Source organism: Oncorhynchus mykiss, chromosome 28, assembly GCF_057628025.1.
Source record: "Oncorhynchus mykiss isolate SJ-2025 chromosome 28, ASM5762802v1, whole genome shotgun sequence".
NCBI classification, from domain to species: Eukaryota; Metazoa; Chordata; class Actinopteri; order Salmoniformes; family Salmonidae; genus Oncorhynchus; species Oncorhynchus mykiss.
The window spans coordinates 20,230,375-20,252,558 of record NC_143049.1 but is presented as its reverse complement, the minus strand read 5'-3'; the positions used below and the strand labels follow the sequence as shown (position 1 = coordinate 20,252,558).

Below are 22,184 nucleotides of genomic sequence, written 5' to 3'. Positions count from 1 at the left end.
GGATATTATTAAATCCATAATGTCATTCACAAAATGCAAAATTCACTGTATGAAGTGGATAGATACAGCTGGAATAGGTGATTTGCTCTTACTGATACATTTACACAGGTCACATGTATCCTATTCTATCAGCTAATAGAGCTAAGGCTAAGCTACTGCTGGCTCTCTTTGAGCGACATGGAGTTTTTGTACCCATAAGTGCTGGCATTCTTTTCCTGCCAACGCCAACCACAGACTGATGGATGTTTTAGGCTGATTTTGGAGAGCAAAGGGATGCCAGATTCTCATGCCTCTATTTGATAGCCCAAATGGAAAAGATAGTATTTATCCATAATTAGACCAAATCAGCCATGTTTGACAAAATATCCCAACATTCTAAGGATTCAGTAAAACTTCAGGAATGACATGCATGGAATAATGTTAGAGTGAAGTTAGCTACCTAACAAATATATTTATTTCCTCCCATATTGCAATGCAATTTATACTGTACCTGTATGGTCTTCAAACTGCCTACTTAATAGAAAGTGTATGAGTACTTCCTCTGCCAACAATCCTTACTGACAAAGCAATGCAAAGGTTGTGCTGGGACAGCACTGCATTCCAAGTCCAGCTTCAGGCCAAACCAAATTAACTACTGTGAGATAAAACAAGCAATACATCGATTCTTATGAGTGTGCAGAGGATGTAGTGCAGTTAAACTTTCATTACTTTCACTGTAATTACTGTCTCACAAAACCATGAGAACAAGAGCAAAACATTTGTCAAACTCTTCAACACTCCCAAGTTGTCAATATGGATATCTGTCTCTCCAAAATCACCTACTGTACTGTATTTAAAACTACGGTCAAGGAAATGAATAGAGATCTAAAAGAAATGCAATTAACTTTTATGGCTAATGTAAGCTCAGGCTGCGAACTCAGGAGGCTCAGAGCCAGAGCGCGCTGCTTCTCCCAATGCTCTAAGGCAGTTTCCAATATTATCACAAGCACTAAGAATACCATGAATACTGATGATACATATGCCCGTTGTTTTTAATGATTTTGTTTTAAGCTTTCCCTAAACCATAGCACTAACTGAATTAATGCCTAAAATGTTCACCTTTGAGTTGTTTCTGTTTAAATCACGTGGAATTAATGCGTCAAAAATACACAGTCATCCATGGGAGTAGATGTGTTTTTTCATTAGGGAAAATCTGTTTTTTTTAGTTGAATTGCTTTATTATGTTGAATCTTGGTGGGGCAAACTCAAAAATAGTTTTTGAGATGCATGCCAGCAAAGCCACAACACAACACTAAACAATACATGAATTGCACTATAACGGTGACAAACGGTGCCCACAAACTGTTAGGGCCTATATGAAGCTGTCCCAACAGCAGAGCATTCTTTTCAGCACCATGGAGTGAATCCTTACCACTGTTACACCTGGCTATCAGCGGAGCCTTGTCTAGCACCGAAACAGTTCATTGAGCCTCATTTACTGCTTTTTAAAAAAACATTGATCAGTGAACCCTCAACCTTCTGGGTCCTGTAGCCGTGTGTGGCATTGCCTACAAGAGTTGGGTCTGTTTATAAACACAGGCTCCCAACAGTTATTGTTATTTGTGGTTGAAAACATTATTTTGAGTTAATTCTATGAGGAGGGAGGGTGCACAATTTGCTCGACGGATTCCACATCAATAGCCAATGTCAACGACATGAAAGTTAAAACCGCAGGTGTCTTCGCTCATACCAAAGTCTAGATGGAAATGTTGTATTTCACAAAACGAAATCTTTGACTATCACAATAAAGTCAGAGCAAACGTCTTTCCACCTGCTGCAAATATGGAGTATAGATCAATTTTTATATGATAAAATCATAGGCTACTTTTAATTTTAGTTGTTGGTGTAATGTTGCCTTTGTGATTTGATCAGATAACTTACTGTATTTAAGTTTATTTTGCCAATTCAAATGTAGGTAGTTACCTCATCATAAGTCGTGTCATGTGGCTTGGTCCATGGCTCACCCTGTTGGAAGCATACGTTTACCAAATGAGATCAGTGTAAAATATATATAGAGATTTTTTTGGGGAATGTTTCATGCATCTGATAATTGCAGGAATCTTCAGGTTACTGTTTATATTGGGTATCAAAATATAACTGGTGAGCAGTGTTGTGCGTTTTGCATTTATGCACGTTGATGGAAGTGGATATTTAGGAGAGCAGCTCACGATGCATGGCTTTTGTGCACTTTTTAGTGCAATCCCAATTAAATGCATTATTGTGTCTGCAACACATACAGGTGTTGAATGAAGGTCTTGCTAGATCTGCAGAGAATTGGGCAGCCACGTGTCTCTGGGAACATGGCGCACCATTTCTACTGAGATACCTGGGACAGATCCTGTTTGTCTGAACATGGGGTTATCATTTCTCAACTGACCACACATGGGTTGATAACATCTTGTATTTGTTTTTTGTTTTTTTATTGAGAGAGATCCAAGCAATGTCATCTTTGAGTCCAACCGCATGTAATGTTGAATATGGTGCTAATTTAATGTCTGTGTTTGTTCCAGTTACCGCTCCATTCTGCAGCTGGTCAAACCTTGGTATGACAAAGCCAATGATTAAATGTTTCCATACCCTCGGGACTGCAACCCCAGGTGTCCTATGAGTTGCGCTGCAGACATATGTACACATTACACACAGGTACAGTAGCCACCTAGGCACTTCAGATTTGGGAATCCTTGGGGTAGTCTTATCCTGACGAAGACTCTGATGAAGGTATATTGACTATAACATTGCTTCTAAGAGATGCATTCAATTGTGTGCAGTATTCAAGATTACCAGGAGTTTTTTATTTTTCAAGAAAGTATTTGTATCTTCGAATGACTTCTTTGACTGCTATTCAGATGGTGTGGGCTACAATGAACAGTGTTGCTTAAATGGTCAAATGTACTGGTCAGCAATCATGTTGTTTTTGTTGGTGACGTTTTATTGACTATTGGGTACAGAGGTCAGACCTATAAAAAATACCTCCAATAAGGCAGTGGTAAGAGTAACCTGTTAATAAACTTCCTCCTAATTATAACGACAAGAGTATCAGATCAAATGACTAGCTCACAGTAGCATATGTCAGTAGTATGTTCAACAGTGATGAATATAGTTTTATTAAAGATTGACTATATGTTTGTATGTACCATACACTACCGTTCAAAAGTTTGGGGTCACTTAGAAATGTCCTTGTTTTTGAAAGAAAAGCCCATTTTTGTCCATTAAAATAACATCAAATTGATCAGAAATACAGTGTAGACATTGTTAATGTTGTAAATTACTATTGAAGCTGGAAACGGCTGATTTTATATGGAATATCTACATCGGTGTACAGAGGCCCATTATCAGCAACCATCACTTCTGTGTTCCAATGGCACGTTGTGTTAGCTAATCCAAGTTTATCATTTAAAAAGGTTAATTGATCATTAGAAAACCCTTTTGCAATTATGTTAGCACAGCTGAAAACTGTTGTGCTGATTTACCTCTTAAAGATCTGCCACTTGTTTTCAATTTTTGCCAAAAAGTGACATACCCAAATCTGTCCTTCTTTAGACTAGTTGGGTATCTGGAGCATCAGCATTTGTGGGTTCGATTACAAAAGATGTTGCTTCAATATATCCAGTTTCACAAAATAGATGGCATCATGAGGTGGAAAATTATGAGGATATATTGAAGCAACATCTCAAGAATTGAAGCAACAGCTCAAAATGGCCAGAAACTAACTTTTGTCTGAAACTCGTCAGTCTATTCTTGTTCTGAGAAATTAAGGCTATTCCATGCGATAAATTGCCAAGAAACTGAAGATCTCGTACAACGCTGTGTACTACTCCCTACACAGAACAGTGCAAACTGGCCCTAACCAAAATAGAAAGAGGAGTGGGAGGCCCCAGTGCACAACTGAGCAAGAGGACAAGTACATTAGAGTGTCTAGTTTGAGAAATAAGGTTAAGGGTAGATTTTCGGATTCCTTTCTCTGCATTTTGAACGAGTGGATTACTCATATCGATGGCGCCAATTAAATATACTTTTGGGGATATAAAAAAAGATTTTATCTAACAAAACATGTTATAGCTGGGACCCGTTGGATGACAAATCAGAGGAAGATTTTCAAAAAGTAAGCGAATATTTAATCGTTATCTGTGAATGTATGAAACCTGTGCCGGTGGAAAAACATTTTGAAATGGGGCGCCGTACTCAAACAATCGCATGGCATATTTTCACTGTAATAGCTACTGTAAATCGGACAATGTAGTTAGATTAACAAGAACTTAAGCTTTCAGCCGATGTAAGACACTTATATGTACCTAAATGTTTTATTTATTCGAATTGTGCGCCCTCCAGTTTCACCGGAAGTTGTCCCGCTAGCAGGACGCCTAGCCCTAAAAGGATAAAAAATAGTAACCACAAAACACCGGTCTCAACGTTAACAGTGAAGAGGTGACTCCGGGATGTTGGCCTTTATGCAGAGTTGCAAAGAAAAAGCCATATCTCAGAATGGCCAATAAAAAGAAAAGATTAAGATCGGAAAAATAATACAGACACTGGACAGAGGAACTCTGCCTAGAAGGCCAGCATCCCGGAGTCGCCTCTTCACTGTTGACGTTGAGACCGGTGTTTTGTGGGTACTATTTAATGAAGCTGCCAGTTGAAGACTTGTGAGGCGTCTGTTTCTCAGACTAGACACTCTAATGTACTTGTCCTCTTGCTCAGTTGTGCACCGGAGCCTCCCACTCCTCTTTCTATTCTGGTTGAAGCCAGTTTGCACTGTTCTGTGAAGGGAGTAGTACACAGCGTTGTACGAGATCTTCAGTTTCTTGGCAATTTCTCTCATGGAATAGCCTTCATTTCTCAGAACAAGAATAGACTGACGAGTTTCAGAACAAAGTTCGTTTCTGGCCATTTTGAGCCTGTAATCGAACCCACAAATGCTGATGCTCCAGATACACAACTAGTCTAAAGAAGGACAGATGCATTGCTTCTTTAATCAGAACAACAGCTTTCAGCTGTGCTAAGATAATTGCAAAAGGATTTTCTAATGATCAATTAACCTTTTAAAATTATAAACTTGGATTAGCTAACACAACGTGCCATTGGAACACAGGAGTGATGGTTGCTGATAATGGGCCTCTGTATGCCTATGTAGATATTCAATAAAAACCCTTATGTTTCCAGCTACAATAGTCATTTACAACATTAGCTATGTCTACACTGTATTTCTGATCAATTTGATGTTATTTTAACGGAGAATTCTTCTTCTTTTTTTTTCTTCTTTCAAAATCAAGGACATTTCTAAGTGACCCCAAACTTTTAAATGGCAGTGTATGTCTGAAAGTTGTCCAGAACATTGATAACATGTACTTTAGATACAGGATGCAACATATTTTTACACCATTGAATTCCATTTAGTTTTGTGTCCATATAATTGCTATTGTCTTTTACAAAAGTTACAGAATAATGACTGGTATATACTGTAACTGAGTGTATAAGAATCGTGAACTTGATTTCTTGCTAGAGAAAGTGATTGGGATGTCCAAATGCATGAGCAGAGATGTTAGCAGCAGTTGTAGTGAGGAAAAAAAACACCAGAGGGCGAGCCTGATAAAGTAAACTCAGCCTGCAGTGGAATATTCCTTTGTGAATATTCAACTATGTCCTGATTTGAAGACTGGTTCTAATATACATTTAGTAAATAACTAAGTCCTATAAAGACACGGAATGAAAGGAATACTAGGGGAAACTACATAGGATAAAGTTACTTTGACACAATGTCGACTACCTGCTGAAATGTTTTGTACACTGCTAAATATGATGAAAAAGTATGTCCCTGGTCAACCTCATCACAGATCATTTGTTTAGGCCCAGCCATAAGCCAATGATCTCTTGGACCTGTTCGGCTCCTCACTGACTTGGAGTCTTGCAGTGCTAGAACCTAATTGACCCCTAGCATGGGAGTGTCTGCCTTTCTACTATAAATCACTGAAGAGGACTATCAATGCGATGTCATTTCCCCTAGTAGGCAACTTTAAATTGGCAGAGGTACTCAGGCACCCAAAATGTCTTTGCTTGTACAAGTGTCCCCATCAATGCAGTCCCCTGGAAGCAACCATGGCACTGTACAGCAACTTGTTACCTCTGTTAGGTGGACACTGGCTTCATTTCTTCCAGCTGAGTTTACATTTCTCGGTGATGTGGGTTGATTCCTCTAGAAGTCTTAGTAGGAATGCAGGGTTGAAGTCAGCATGACCTAAGGTTCTGAGAATCTGATCCCCAGGAATGCACTCATAAAGCAGGGAGCAAAGCTTGTCTTCTACATAGAGGATGCCAGCTTTCTCCTGTGAAAATGCTCATTATACCCACCCGAGAAAAATAACTTGTGTCTGGAACTTGGGTTGATGCTGACTGAAGTGCAAAAAGCCTTATCAGTTTTGATGATTTTGAACACAGTTGATTTGATCTGCAGAGCTCAGTGGGGTCATGCTCCATAAAATGGCAGAGAGTAGGCCTGCAGGAGGAGAACAAGGACAGTGCAAAACTTTTCTTAGTGTCATGGATGCAGGCACAAAGCTATTGAGGCTTGCAAGAACATAGCCAGTGATTTTGGGGGGGTTGGAAATCTGCTTGGAAAATACAGTAATGGATCATTCAGCGAAAAAGACTGAATTAAATGTTATAATTGAAAAAAAATCACATCTTAAAAGAAAACATAAAATACATAAATACTATTCTAAAGAACTACTGAATTTACATATGAGTGGGCTGTCATTGCCCAAAGTTTACCTTGCAGTCACTTTGAGTGGGATGGCTGGAATCAGAACCAGTCTTTAAATAGTTCAACCTGCGAACGCTCTGGAGGAGGCGTGGTCTGCCGCGTAACGTATTGCTAAATCCAAATTTGGCATATAAATGCAGGGAGCGCTCGTATTTGAGATATAATACAGGTAACTCTAGACTTTTTGTTGGATGTATGATACTTTACCCGTACGAAAGTTTTGGCTCCTGTTATGAGAGATGTCATAAATCTTAGGATGTATGAAGAGTAGCTTTCATTCGGCTGCAATAAAACTTTTGGAGTTGGACATTGTTTCCTGAGGATAGTTGACCAGATTAAACAACAGTGTTCGGTAAAAGGTAAATGATTTGTAAATGTTATATTCGTCATTGGGATAACGAAAATACTGTTTTGTATTATAACAGGAATAGCCTGTCTAGGCAGACTTGTTGCCTCCAACAATGTATCAACGCTACTACGGTGGGTCGGGTTTACTAGACTATGACAGGATCAGATGAGACTTGCCTTGTCAGCCTGTGAGAGAATTTCACATGCAATATGCATGGTCATGAAATATTGCATGTGCTTGGCAAAAACGTACATGGTTTCCTTGTGAGAAATTGTGCGAACAGTTCAATTGACCTACTATCATGCACTTAAAATACACCAAATATATATGTACAGTATCAGTTCTAGTGTATGATATCCATGTGCCAAAGATGTGATAAATCATCAGTACTCACATTCAAGTGAATGTATTAATCAATAACAAATAGTATACAATGGATTACAGATCTCTGAATGCTTGTATTTTACTTTGTCTCTTGTTTAGCCAACAGAATACAGATTTGTGTATTGGAGGCTTGAGAGGCTGATCAGTCATCATGAAGTGTGGAACTCAGGACTGGCTACGAGGGTTTGGGCTGCTATTCTTTGTGCAAACAGTACTTTCTATGGTGATCCCTAACTCTACTCACCTGGAGTTGTTACTGGAGAAGTATATGAACAAAGATGATGAGTGGTGGGTGTCCAAACAGCGAGGGAAGAGAGCCATCACTGAGGGTGATATGCACCTCATACTTGATTTGCACAACAACCTGAGAGGTCAAGTTTATCCTCAAGCTTCAAATATGGAATATATGGTAAGCTAAACCAGGACCTGCTGTGTCTGCATCACACATTTCTGTTATATTTAGGTCATCCTAAGATGAACTGAAGGCAATTGGAATATGACTTGCCCATACTGGAGAACGTAGAAGGAGATTGTACAGTACTAGAGATTGAAGCAAGTGTTAGTTAGTTATTTTGCACTGATACTTCATCTTAGCTAATGAGACTTGCTCAACGACTCAAGACATCTAGGCTTGAGAATCTGGAACATTTTCAAACCAATTCAACCATCCATGGGGTTCAGCAGAGCACATCTGCAAAGTCAGGGCCAACTCAGAGGTTTCACACCAAGTTCTGGGAGCACAGAGTGCTCAAATAGATCAAAACCTAAAAACAAGCCTGACCGACAGCCAAGCAATAAAGCCAGTGTGTTACTGGCCCTGCCAAACCTCAAGCTCTGCCCCCTGCCTTGGTAAGCGGCCAGCTCTCACCTCCGCTGTTATCGTGCACTCTGCCTCAACCATTTCAACTCACATCTTCAAATATTAGTGTCTTTCTTTGCATTTCATTTGGCAACAAAGCTGGATCTGTGTTGATTCAAACGTGTAACAGTTGAGCATCATCCTTTGAAGTATGGTGGTTAATTTGGACGATTTCCATGCATAAATGGAGATTTGTATCCTGTGTGGATACACTGTGGCTCAGTTGTTCGAGCATGGCGTTTGCGCTGCCAGGGTGGTCAGTTCGATTCCCAGGACCACCCATATGTAAAATATATGCACGCATGACTGTCAGTCGCTTTAGATAAAAATGTCTGCTAAATGGCATATATTGTATTGCAGGCCTATGGTATGTCCATTGCAGTCAAGCATGTCCATTGGCCTCAAGCCCGTTGCTTTAACCCTTAGCAGTGCAGAATGCAGATATCACTAATGTAATGTTCTACACATGGAAGACATTAGGACTGTACAGGGCAGCTGACTGGCACATTTTTCAATTAACCTTGATGGGTGTTAGTGCAGTTAAACAGCAGAACAGCAGCACACTACACCTATTCTTCTAATGGACAATTTTACTACAACTTGGCTGAAACGTTAGAATTCCTCAAGTCATATCTATGTAGTTCTTTGTAAGAAACAAGTGGTGCACAAATAGATGATCGTTTTTAACTTCACTTGACCCGTTTATAAGATCTCGATCATGTAGGTTGTTGCACTTTAGTGCAGACCCACTGGGCACACACTGATTGAATCAACGTTGTTTCCACGTCATTTCAATGAAATTATATGGAACCAACGTAGAATAGACATTGAATTGACGTCTGTGCCCAGTGGAGAGTTGAGGCAAAGAGACCAGTAATACTAAAATTGCCATCAGGGCCCCCGAAACACTTTCTGTGAAGAATGTTAGAATTTGTATTTACAATTTTTGTTTATCAAGAGTTTTGTCTTTCAAGAGTAATACACTTAAGACAGCTTGTATTAGTATCAGTAGCACTAGCACCAATCTGATGTGCCTGCAGATATGTCTTTATCTTATTAGAATAACTCTGACTTTGGCATTTCAAAGGTTTGGGATACAGATCTGGAGAGGAGTGCCGAGCACTGGGCACACACCTGCCTGTGGGAGCATGGACCACAACACATGCTAACTCAGATTGGACAAAACCTGGGTGCACACTGGGGAAGGTCTGTATAGTATCTGGAGATGACCAGATTTATTTTATGCATTATGTCATTATACAGTTATACTGTATGCCCTTTTCCTAACATGTTGCAGGGTCCTATAAATTCATGAGGCAACCAATGTGTGACTAGACTGTACAGTGAGTACTGATACTGTATAATGCTGTGGGTTGTGTCTAGTTTAGGGTTTCCCAAACTCGGTCCCAGGGCCTCCCATGAGTGCATATTTCGTTTTTTTGCCCTAGCACTACACAGCTGATTTAAAATAATCAACTCATCAAGCTTTGATTATTTGAATCCGCTGTGTAGTACAAGGGCAACAAAAACTAAACATGCAACCCTGGGAGGCCCCGGGACCGAGTTTGGGAAACCCTAGTTATTTAAATAGTTTAGTTTCTACTTTCCTCAGAGACCGACCACCAACATTTCACGTCCAGGCCTGGTATGATGAAGTGAGAGACTACAGCTATCCCTATCCACAGGAGTGTAACCCACACTGCCCCTTCAGATGCTCTGGTCCTGTCTGCACTCACTACACACAGGTAAGAGTTTCCTATAACAATATCATAAAACCTTATTTAAGGTCAGAGAAGTCTGATAGGACTACTAACTGAAGGTAGCTACTTTGTTGTCTTTGCAGATGGTTTGGGCAACAAGCAGCCATATTGGATGTGCTATTAATATATGCTACAACATGAATGTGTGGGGCATGATTTGGACTAAAGCTGTGTACTTGGTTTGCAACTACTCACCGCCGTAAGTTTGAAAGTTTTTTTAATTGTTCTTATGTCCCCCCCACAGATTCTTATTTTCAACTGCTGTATGTTATGTAGTGTATGGGAACTGGGAAGGATTGGGTCAAAAGGTTCAGTGTGTTTTATGATGTCATTTGTGTGCAGGGGAAACTGGTGGGGGCATGCCCCATACAAACATGGCAGCCCGTGCTCTGCCTGTCCGCCCAGCTACGGTGGAGGCTGTAGGGATAATCTCTGCTATACAGGTCGGCTGCTTTCAGAAAAAAGTTGTGCCATAACAAATTGGTTGCTTTTATACATTTTGTTTTGCAGACTATATTACATGTGATGTGACACTTGTTCTTTTTCAGAGAACGGATTAGATCGACGTCCTGCCCCTGAACTAGAGGAGACAAACTACATCGAGCCAGAGCCGAGGGCCCAAGAGCCAAGGTCGAGACCGCAACCCCCAATACCATCACCCAATGACAACATGGAGAGGAATGAGGTGGTCAGCACAGTGCAAATGTGTAAGAATTTATCACAAATTTGACACTGTTTCTAATACACAATGTCATTATACAGTAGGATAAAAGTCTATATTTTGTACCACTGCCAGAAGGTCTAAGTGAAATTGTTTTTCTTATTTTCAAAGGTCAACAGATGGACTGTGAGACAAAGCTGCGTGATCGTTGTAAAGAAACCACTTGTAATAGGTAGGCTTAAGTTGTTCCTAAAGTGGATGTTGTCACTTACCTAGGTTTACAAATCAAATGTTATTTGTCACATGTGCCGAATAAAACATGTGTAGACCTCACAGTGAAACGCTTACTTACAAGCCCTTAATCAACGATGCTGTTTTTTTGTAAAAATTAAATGTAACCTTTTTTAAAGAAAATACCTCCCCAAAAAGTAAGAGATTAAAAGTAACAAATAATTAAAGAGCAGCAGTAAAATAACAATAGCGAGGCTATATACAGGGGATACCAGTACAGAGTCAATATGCGGGGTACCGGTATTGAGGTAATATGTACATGTAGGTAGAGTTATTAAAGTGACTATGCATAGATGATAACAGAGAGTAGCAGCAACGTAGAAATGGGGGGGACAATGCAGTTAGTCTGGGTAGCCATTTGATTAGATATTCAGGAGTCGTATGGCTTGGGGGGTAGAAGCTGTTTAGAAGCCTATTGGACCTAGACTTGGCGCTCCGGTACCGCTTTCCGTGCGGTAGCAGAGAGAACAGTATATGACTAGGGTGACTGGAGTCTTTGAGAAATTTTAGGGCCCTGCCTCTGACACCGCCTGGTATAGAGGTCCTGGAATCTTTGCAGGAATCTTTGCTCCGGTGATGTTCTGGGCCGTATGCATTACCCTCTGTAGTGCCTTGTGGTCAGAGCCCGAGCAGTTGCCATAACAGGCAGTGATGCAACCCGTCAGGATGCTCTCGATGGTGCAGCTGTAGAACCTTTTGAGGAACCATGCCAAATCTTTTCAGTCTCCTGATGGGGAATAGGTTTTGGCGTGCCCTCTTCACGACTGTCTTGGTGTGCTTGGACCATGTTTGTTCCTTGGTGATGTGGACGCCAAGGAACTTGAAGCTCTCAACATGCTCCACTACAACCCCATCGATGAGAATGGGGGTGTGCTCGGTCCTCCTTTTCCTATAGTCCACAATCAACTCCTTTGTCTTGATCACGTTGAGGGAGAGGTTGTTGTCCTTGCACCACATGGTCAGGTCTCTGACCACCTCCCTGTGGGCTGTCTCATCATTGTCTGTGATCAGGCCTACCACTGTTGTCATCGGCAACTTAATGATGGTGTTTGAGTCGTGCCTGGCCGTGCAGTCATGAGTGAACAGGGAGTGCAGGAGGGGACTGAGCACGCACCCCTGAGTGGCCCTCATGTTGAGGATCAGCGTGGCGGATGTGTTGTTACCTACCCTTACCACCTGGGGGCGGACCGTCAGGAAGTCCAGGATCCAGCTGCAGAGGGAGGTGTTTAGTTCCAGGGTCCTTAGCTTAGTGATGACCTTCGAGGGCACTATGGTGTTGAACGCTGAGCTGTAGTCAATGAATAGCATTCTCACATAGGTGTTCCTTTTGTCCAGGTCTGGAGTGCAATAGAGATTGCATCATCTGTGGATCTGTTGGGGCGGTATCCAAATTGGAGTGAGTCTAGGGTTTCTGGGATAATGGTATTGATGTGAGCCATGGCCAGCCTTTCAAAGCACTTCATGGCTACAGACGTGAGTGCTATGGGCCGGTAGTCATTTAGGCAGGTTACCTTAGTGCTCCTGGGCACAGGGACTATGGTGGTCTGCTTGAAACAACATGTTGGTATTACAGACTCAGACAGGGAGAGTTTGAAAATGTCTGTGAAGACACTTGCCAGTTGGTCAGAGCATGCTCTCATGCATGTTTCACTGTTACTTGCTTCGACGCGAGCATAGTTATTTAGCTTGTCTGGTATGCTCGTGTCACTTTGCAGTTCTCGGCTGTGCTTCCCTTTGTAGTCTGTAATAGTTTGCAAGCCCTGCCACATCTGACGAGCGTCGGATGCTTGTCAAATGATGCTTTGCCTGTTTTATGGTTCATCGGAAGGCATAGCAGGATTTCTTTTAAGCTTCATGGTTATAGTCCCGCTCCTTGAAAGCAGCAGCTCTACCCTTTAACTCAGTGCGGATTTTGCCTATAATCCATGGCTTCTGGTTGGGGTATGTACGCACAGTCGCTGTGGAGACGGCGTCATTGATGCACAGTGACTCATGTGGTATACTCCTCAATTCCATTGGAAGAATCCCGGAACATATTCCAGTCCGTGCCTTCACAAACAGTCCTGTAGTTTAGCATCTGCCTCATGGTGCTTCCTAATTTAGTTTTTGCTTGTAAGCAGGAATCAGGAGGATATAATTATGGTCAGATTTGCCAAATAGAGGGCAAGGGAGAGCTTTGTACACGTTTCTGTGTGCAAGGGGGGAGTCATCAATGTTTTGTGGCCAAACTGGTGGCAAAGTTAATAGTTGGGAGTCCTATCAGAGCCATAGATGACGCAATCTCTATTGCACTCCACACTGCCCACACCCACCTGGACAAAAGCAATACATTTGTGAGAATGCTGTTCATTGACTACTGCTCAGGATTCAACACTGTAGTCCCCTCCAAGATAATCACTGAGCTCAGGACCCTGGGACTGAACACCTCCCTCTGCAACTGGATAATGAACTTCCTGACGGGCCGCCTGAGGGGGCAAGGGTAGGCAACAACACATCTGCTACGCTGACCATCAACATGGGGGCCCCTCAGGGGTGTGTGCTTAGTCTCCTCTTTTACTCCCTGTTCACACACAACTGCGTGGCGGTGCATGACTCCAACACCATCATTACATTTTCTGACGAAGCAACAGTGCTTGCTGTTTGGGGTTTTAGGCTGGGTTTCTGTACAGCACTTTGAGATATCAGCTGATGTACGAAGGGCTATATAAATACATTTGTTTTGATTTGATTTGGTAAGACTGTTCACCGACAACAATGAGGCAGCCTATAGGCAGGAGGTCAAAGACCTGGCAGTGTGGTGCCAGAACAACAACCAATCCCTCAACATCAGCAAGACAATGGAGCTGATCGTGGAATATAGGAAATGAAGGAGCGAGCACACCCCCGTCCACATTGATGGGGCTGTAATAGAGCAGGTCAAGAGCTTCAAGTTCCTCAGTGTCCACATCACTAAGAAATTAACATGGTCCACACCCACACAGTTGTGAAGATTGCACGCAGCACCTCATCCCCCTCAGGAGGCTGAAAAGATTTGTCATGAGCCCTCAGATCCTCAAAAAGTACCATTGAGAGCATCTTCACTGGCTGCATTACCGCTTGGTAAGGCAAGTGCAAGGTACCCGAATGCAAGGCGCTACAGAAGGTCCACACCTGGCCCAGTACATCACTGCGGCCGAGCTCACTGCCCTCCAGAACCTCTATACCAGGCGGTGTCAGAGGAAGGCCCAAAATATTGTCAAAGACTCTAGCCACCCAAACCATAGACTGTTCTCTCTGCTACTGCATGGCAAGTGGTACCAGTGAACCAAGTCTGGAAACAATAGGATCCTGAACACTTTAACCCTACCTATATGTACATAGCTACCTCTTACCTCATACCCCTGCACATCGACTCAGTACTGTTACTCCCTGTATATAGCCATGTTTTTTTTACTCATTATTCACTGTGTATTTATTCCTCGTCACTTTCTGTTTAAATCTTTTCTTTAACTGTGCATTTTTGAAAAAGGAAGTAAGCATTTCACTGTGAGTCTACACCTGTTGTTTACGAAGCATGTGGCAAATATTTGATTTGCAGAGTTAATTGAAAATAATGCCATTGTTGATTAGATTTTTGTTATGTTAATTAGGGTATTTTATCTTGAACCATATGGTCTATCAAGTAGAAACTCATGGACAATATGGATACAGATATAAAAAAAGGACATTATGGATACATTTTTTTAATTTATTCTAGTATAAATTACCAAAGTTACAATAGCTAGCCATGGAATACCTTTTTAATTACCCTACACTTAACCATTCTCACTAATTTCTGTGAATGGGTCAAAACTGAGTTTGAAATGTTATTTCTTCCTACAGGTACGAGTGTCCTCCTGGATGCTTGTCCAGCCCAGGAAAAGTCATAGGGACTGCGTATTATGATATGGTACGAACAGAAAACACTATCTATTACTTTTAAAAATGTATTCCAACTGCATGAGTTGTGGGATACTAGATATAAAATAACGGTACAACTTCAGTCATTTTATTGATGTATTTTTATTATCTAATTAAAATAATTAGGGAAAGCCAAAACCCAAATCCGGCCGTGACTGGGAGTCCCATAGGGTGGGGTACAATTGGCCCAGTGTCATCCAGGTTTGGCTGGGGTAGGCCATCATTGTAAATAAGAAGTTGTTCTTGACGGACTTGCCTAGTTAAATAAAGGTTACATGAGCTATGCAATTGACTTTGTACTACGTCAAAAATCTGGGTCCTGTCTTTAGAACGGGCTCATAGATTTTGTGAAAACACAGTAATTTAAGATGTATATGAAATCATATTTGTGTTTGAGATGAATTTACTTCTGCCAGATGCCTTTTTATTCTTTTTTTTTTGTTGCGCTGAAGACCATTGGGCTGCATTTTTGCCCATTGATGACCATTCAAAAAGCCTACAAAAGTTCAAAAACTACAAGGCTTCTTCCTGGAAAATGCCATGTCCCTTTCATAGCATATAAAGAGTAGTGAAACATGTTTCATTTTTCAGCAATCAAGTGTTTGTGGAGCTGGTTTACATGCTGGAGTAATAGACAACGATGGAGGCTGGCTGGATGTTACAAGACAAGGAAGAAAACCACATTTCACAAAGTCATACAAAAATGGAATTCAGTCTCTTGGGTGAGTTAATTTTACACAGCTTTGTCTCAAATGGCACTCAATTCTGTATGCAGTGCACTACTTTTGACCAGGGCCCATAGGGAAGTTGATGCCATTTGGGATGCAACTTCACTATTATGTTTGTTTATAATAAAGCAGCAAGTCACGTTTTCACACCAAATTATTCAAATTTACAGGATGAACAGGAGTGCAAATGCTTTCAAAGTATTCTCTGTACCAGGTATGTCTGATCTCGTTTCACCTTTGTCTCAATAATGCATGTATTTTTCAAATGACATTGTGGCATCTTTGCTTCTCAGTAAAGGCAGTACCGTGTGGGACCACTGTTGCACGGTTCTGTCCCTACAAAAGACCTGTACGGCACTGTCCAAGGTAAAGAAAGAGTTCACTCTCATAAACCAAACGTGATAATCTTCTTCTGTAAAGTTGATTGGTTTGGATAGGTATAGACTACACCTGCATTGCTTGCTGTTTGGAGTTTTAGGCTGGGTTTCTTTACAGCACTTTGTGACATCAGCTGATGTAAGAAGGGCTTTATAAATACATTTGATTGATTGACTACTGTGATCGTGGCAATTTTCCTTCACCAGGTTGTATTGCCCCCGCAATTGTCTGCATGAGACCCGTGCCAGAGTCATTGGAACACAATATTATTCGGATGTAAGTCTGTCTGACAATGGCCTTCTATACAGATTATATTTCTCTCCATAGAACTGACGTTTGTGCTATGCTAATCTACCTTGTTTTTTATAGAAATCCAGTATATGTCGAGCAGCCATCCATGCTGGTGTCATTCAGAATGACTCAGGAGGCTACTTGGATGTGCAACCCGTGGACAAGAGGAGACAGTACAGCGGTAGCTATCAGAATGGAATCTCTTCAGAAAGGTAAGGGATTTGGAAGGGAAATACAGGTCAATTGTGGGGTTTTTACTTTGTTCCAAATGCTTTTGGATGTATAATGGCTAGGGACCAGGAGTTTTTCCTGGTCAGCTATTGTGATGAGAAAAAACTCCTTCCCTTTGCTGATACAGTATGTAGATGTAGACTAGTATCAGTGTCATATACCTTGGCTTGACGGTGTAAACTGTTCTTAGCTGAATCCAAACTAACACCAGTGTTCATTCTCCCCCCAGCCTACAGAATCCCTCAGGTGGCAAAGCATTCAGAGTATTTGCAGTCATTTGAATTCACATTGCAAGGACACTGGCAATGAAAAAGAGCACTTGTCATTTCACAGCCAGTAATCACATTACTTGTGGTTTCCTTCTCTTGCCAAGCTGAACAACCTATAAAAGATATACATTTAAACAGTGTATCTTTAAGCTTGTTTATTTGATGTATATAATATGTTGTAAATAAGTTTAATGTAAAAAAAATATAAATAAATTTAAAAAAATATTTGTATCAGAACAGAAAAATATATACAGTAATGAGCATGCATAGTAAATGTTTTCATTCTATGATATTTAAAATGTATTGTTTTTATTTGATTTTGTATGCATATTTTTTTTAACTATTATGTTTTGATGGCTGTTGTATTTTTCCTGATGCAAAATATATAGTATAGTCTTTATTCATAGATTTTTACAGTTCAAGCCTGGCTGGCCAGGAGTGTGTCAGAAAATGTCATAGCCTGAACCGAAAAGGGTGAGACAGCCGAAATATGCATTATTTATTTACATTTATGAATAAATCAATGGTAAATTCTGAAAAGACAGAGCATTCATTCATTCATTCATTCAAGAAGGGCTTTATAAATAAATGTGATTCATTCATGTCTTTTTGCTGAACATTCAGTATCGCCATTATCTGTTTCAAGAAAACCTTAAATATCAGTTCTCCATTGATTGCTGCTGTTCATAATACAGTAGTGTATAAAGCGCTACCTGACGTTGTTAGAAAAGCTTTGTCCTATCACTGTCAATGTTCTGGAAAATACTGCTATTCTGTGATGGATGGCCAAGAGGGTACTTTCTTACTGTCCTGGATCAACATTTGTTTGTAAAGGCATTACTAATCTTCAGGGTATTCAGTAGTAAAGCTTTTTGTATTTCTATGCTCTAGAATGCCCTTCAAGGCAATCAGAAAGGAGTATTCAACAATACCACGGTATAATGTATATACATTATACAACTGTTACACATGTTTAAGGTTGCAAAATGTCAAATTCCCATCTTTTCCGGAAATCCAGGTTGGAGGATTCTCGGGAATAAGCAGGAAATACAGAATCCTCAAACCAGGGAATTTATTGAAAGTTCCTGGAATTTTGCAACCCTACCTACACATGTTCGTCTATCCACAGAATTCAGGCACTCATTCAATATTTCAAAAACAATATTTGCAGAAATCTTTTCCAGGCAGGAGCAGTAAAGAATGAAAGCTGAGCAAGCCCTTATGTTAAACTACTTGGGCCCACTGGCTGTGTGCTAGGTAGAGCAGACAAAGAGTAACTTTGTGTGTGTTGATCTCAATCTCACTTCCTGGGATGCATTTCCCCCATGCCTGCCACAGATGTGGTCAATCCCAGCTGAAAGGTCTCTGTCAGTCACCCTTACTTACCCTAATGTAAACATACCCTCTGTGGGGTGCTTTATGTAAGTGGTTGAGATTTAGAAACCAGTTCAAATTCAGTATATTTTCCTCAATAGTTTAGTCTGGAAGGAATTTGCTTCGGATAACGCATTTGAACTAATGCTGGTCAACTAATGCTGCTGACTAACCTATGGTCTGTCAACATACAAAGAGATCGTTGAATATTATAGCTCTAAGTGGTACAGACAAACTTAAATATGGAACAGAGACAGGGGAATCTAACATGACAGACAGATTGACCTTTATCCATAAAATTATTTATTTTGAAATATACATTTCACGCTAGCCTCCTTTGTTAGTGCATAGCCATGGTTAATAAACTGTATGCACTGTAGTGTAGTGGTGACACACAACACACAATCCCCACTATCACCACCATTCGGTGTAAATAAGAATTTGTTCTTAACTGACTTGCCTAGTTAAATAAAGGTAAAAGAATATATATTCTGCTGAGTGACCAGTAGGGTTGGACTGAAAGGACATTTCCAGGAAGAGGACCAGGTCTGATATAGAACAAGCTGCTGATGGCCTCGTTGAGTTCTGCACTGCTCTCCAGAGAGAAGAGGCATGCATCAGAACGCTGTCAGAATTCACAAGGCAGTGTTGCAAAGGAGTCTACTGGCAAAGACGCCAACTGTTCACTTCTACAGGAGTGTTAAACAACATGAAAAGACCGCACTCTTACAGACCCACACAAGAATCAATACATTGTCATCTCAGAGGTGCTGGTTTGTGAAATGAGATTTGTAGCTACAGCTAATATTATACCTGCTACTGAATAAAATAATGAGCAAAAATATGTAGAAATCAGTTCCACCAGATGAATGCTGTTATAGTATAACCCTCTTAAATTTGACACACTGTAGTACAGTACAGTATGACTAATCTGCCTTCAGTGAATGGTGATCTGTGTAATCTTTATAGAATAATTCCCATTGATCCGTAGTGGACGCTGTTCACAGGAAATGAATAAATAGAACATTTATTTTTGTAACTCCTGAGCCTCTAATGACAATTTATGTTACTAGTTATAGTCAGACAACTCAATGTTGATTTATTGTACAGTACAGCTATGTAAAATATAGTCAGTAATTATAAGGTTTTTGAAGTATGTTTGACATTTCAAGGCAGCTCACCACTAGAGAAACATTAGCCGGTGGATAGAGGTGAGTGGTTTCTAAATATAACTTGTACAATCATTCTCATGCTTTATAGCTTGTTCCTGAGGTTGACTTCTGGGTGGACATATATGATGTGCTGTTTATGGGCCAACAATCAGTAACTCCAGAAAAATAAATGTAGTGTCAGTTAGTGCCTCGTTCCTTTACTCCCTGAGAGAGTTAATCATTACTTTAACATAACTGTAGTTTCCAGCTGTGTTTAGTTTGAGGAGCATAATCATCTTTGCATTGCTGGCTTCATAATGATAATGCGTTATTTATAACAGAGGCAATTTCATTTCACTTTCACATGCAATAGATAGGAAACATCTCACGCAATTCCCTTAACGTGAGTTTTTAAGAATTACAGTAAATAATTTCCAATTCTGCTTCCTGCGGAGTGTTCAATTCAAAATCAAATGTTTTATTGGAACTAAAGAGCAATTCGCAACTCAATTCAGAAGTGGCCCTAATCCTGCACTTCAGAACATGACACAGCATTCTCAATGTCCTATTAAAAACACACATTTTTATTTAAAACATGATAATATAACAGTCAAATCTGTTTCTCATGCAGCTCTACACAGTGGATCAAACATCCTGCTCTAACCTCATCACTTTCCATCCACACACACCCACCCAGTTGTGATTTTGGCAAGCCTCTCTCTTACTTGCCCTATTTGTTGATATCCCACACAGAGACTTCCACTGCCAGTGTGGCAACTGTATTTCCCCACAACCTCACACTCCAATAGTAAACCAGTCAACTCTTTATGAAGTCTTTTCATGCTCCTACTGTTTGTCCCTAAAGAACCCTATAAAAATGTTCTGTAACTCTCAAAATAGTTGTCTGATGTCTTGGCACACTTTATTGGTGCCCTTCTGTCACTGACTGGAGCAGAGTACAAATAAATGATGAGACTTTAAAAATATATATATTTCTGATCTCATTAAATCTGTTTTCTTTACTGTACTGAATGTATGTCCTGTGTTTATGTAAAAGGTCTGGGTGTAGCTTGTGCAGAGGAGTCAGGCGCAGGACAGCAGAGATGAGTAACACAACTTAACTTTACTCAAAATGACCAAATACATGTAGTTATGCCAAGCCCACACGAAAGGACCGAAATACATAAAACAAACACGCACAAGAATCATGGGGAAAACAGAGGGTTAAATAATGAATATGTAATTGGGGAATTGAAACCAGGTGTGTAAAACAAAGACCAAACAAATGGAAAATGAAAAGTGGACTGGCGATGGCTAGAAGGCCGGTGACGACGACCGCCGAACGCCGCCCGAACAAGGAGAGGGACCGACTTCGGCGGAAGTCGTGACAGTTTAACATCTGTAATTACCTCTAATGCAGCATATGATATTGGAACAAAAACACTGCAGAATAAGTGTTACTATACTAGTAGTCATTCATTGGTCACTTGTGTACTGTATACAGTATATGTCTACAAATATGCAGAATATTTGTGGTTTTACCCTCTGTGGTTTTACTGGTTTACAGGTTACTTCTGTTGACACGCACAACATGCATCCCGACTGGAGACCTGCATTGTGAATGTGTACATGCAGTTGAAAGTTATTGTAGATGTTTTGCACTACACAGATATAAAAAAATTTAAAATTAAATACACAATATATCACTCAGTTGCTTTTTCAGTGCACAGTAGAGACACAAAAATACCACTGTAGTGACATAAGAGGTTGTCCAAGCCTCCATATTTATTTAGTTTCTTGGGTTTGGAGTGTAGAATGTAAACAACAAGAAAAGCTACAAATAGAATTTACCCACTTAGGAATATAGTCACTCCCTCACTCCGTACGTCATCTCTGACCTTTTTCTGTTTGCAGAAAGGATTTGATTTCACCTCTTTTTTCACACTTAAACCACTGTAGCATCTTGGAGTATAAAAAAATAGATTTTTGTCTTGATGAAATGGGGGTGCAGGAGCAACATGCAGCTGCCAAGCCATAAAAGAACGGCTAACATCCAGCACCAATCACCAGCTCCAGCCCTCACCTGTTTTTTATTACGATTGTCAGCCTACACATGGACCCCAGCTAGCAAACAGACCTGAGTTTATGTACTTTTATTTCACAACTTGAGTTCCTTTATTTAGAACGAACCACTGTAAGGTCTATCTGGAGGGGTGCATACAAACTGTTACCTCTGTTCAGATTAACAAGTTTTATCAAATGTTAAATTGAATCCAGTCCCTTGTGGAAAATGTGATGTAATATTTGTATTTTCATACCAGTGGAGGCTCCTCAGAAGAGGAAGAGGAGGACCATCCTCCTCAGTGAACTTCATTTAAAAAAAATAGTAAAACATGTAAAAAAGTTATGATTTTTAGATAAAACTATACTAAATATAATCACGGCATGAAATAATTTATTAAAACTTGCTGTTTTGCAATGAAGGTCTATAGTAGCCTCAACAGCACTCTGTAGGGTAGCACCATGGTGTAGCCGGAGGACAACTAGCTTCTGTCTTCCTCTGGGTACATTGACTTCAACGCAAAACCTAGGAGGCTCATGGTTCTCACCCCTTCCATAGACTTACACAGTAATTATGACAATTTCCAGAGGACATCCTCCAAACTAATGGAGCTCTTACAGTATGATCTGACATGTTGTCCACCCAATCAAAGGGTGGACAA

The 22,184-nt window shown here is 40.4% G+C and overlaps 1 protein-coding gene across 3 annotated transcripts; it reads left to right on the top strand.

Moving 5' to 3' along the window:
* The first annotated feature begins 6,889 nt into the window (after positions 1-6,889).
* On the top strand, positions 6,890-17,476 carry crispld1b (cysteine rich secretory protein LCCL domain containing 1b). 3 transcript variants are annotated; one of them, XM_021589405.3, is made up of 15 exons: positions 6,890-6,965; positions 7,629-7,938; positions 9,476-9,594; positions 10,001-10,133; positions 10,232-10,347; positions 10,491-10,591; positions 10,697-10,855; positions 10,981-11,041; positions 14,962-15,028; positions 15,631-15,761; positions 15,938-15,981; positions 16,061-16,133; positions 16,352-16,421; positions 16,515-16,648; positions 16,897-17,476. In XM_021589405.3, exons 2-15 carry the CDS (start codon positions 7,681-7,683, stop codon positions 16,946-16,948), a joined length of 1,518 nt encoding a protein of 505 aa, XP_021445080.2. In that variant the 5' UTR covers positions 6,890-6,965; positions 7,629-7,680; the 3' UTR covers positions 16,949-17,476. The 3 variants fall into 3 exon arrangements, 2 of the variants coding, with proteins under 2 accessions (XP_021445080.2, XP_021445079.2); XM_021589404.3 differs by having other exon boundaries at positions 6,894-7,155; XR_016492877.1 differs by having other exon boundaries at positions 6,895-7,155; positions 16,066-16,133.
* The last annotated feature ends 4,708 nt before the right edge of the window (positions 17,477-22,184 follow it).

What these genes read in the sequence shown, in the direction of transcription:
- crispld1b (XM_021589405.3), top strand. Translation starts at nt 7,681, where the DNA reads ATGAAGTGTGGAACTCAGGACTGGCTACGAGGGTTTGGGCTGCTATTC. An exon ending in GTTTGCAACTACTCACCGCC is followed by an intron (nt 10,348 to 10,490) that starts GTAAGTTTGAAA and finishes ATTTGTGTGCAG; the next exon opens with GGGAAACTGGTGGGGGCATG. An exon ending in AAAGAAACCACTTGTAATAG is followed by an intron (nt 11,042 to 14,961) that starts GTAGGCTTAAGT and finishes TTCTTCCTACAG; the next exon opens with GTACGAGTGTCCTCCTGGAT.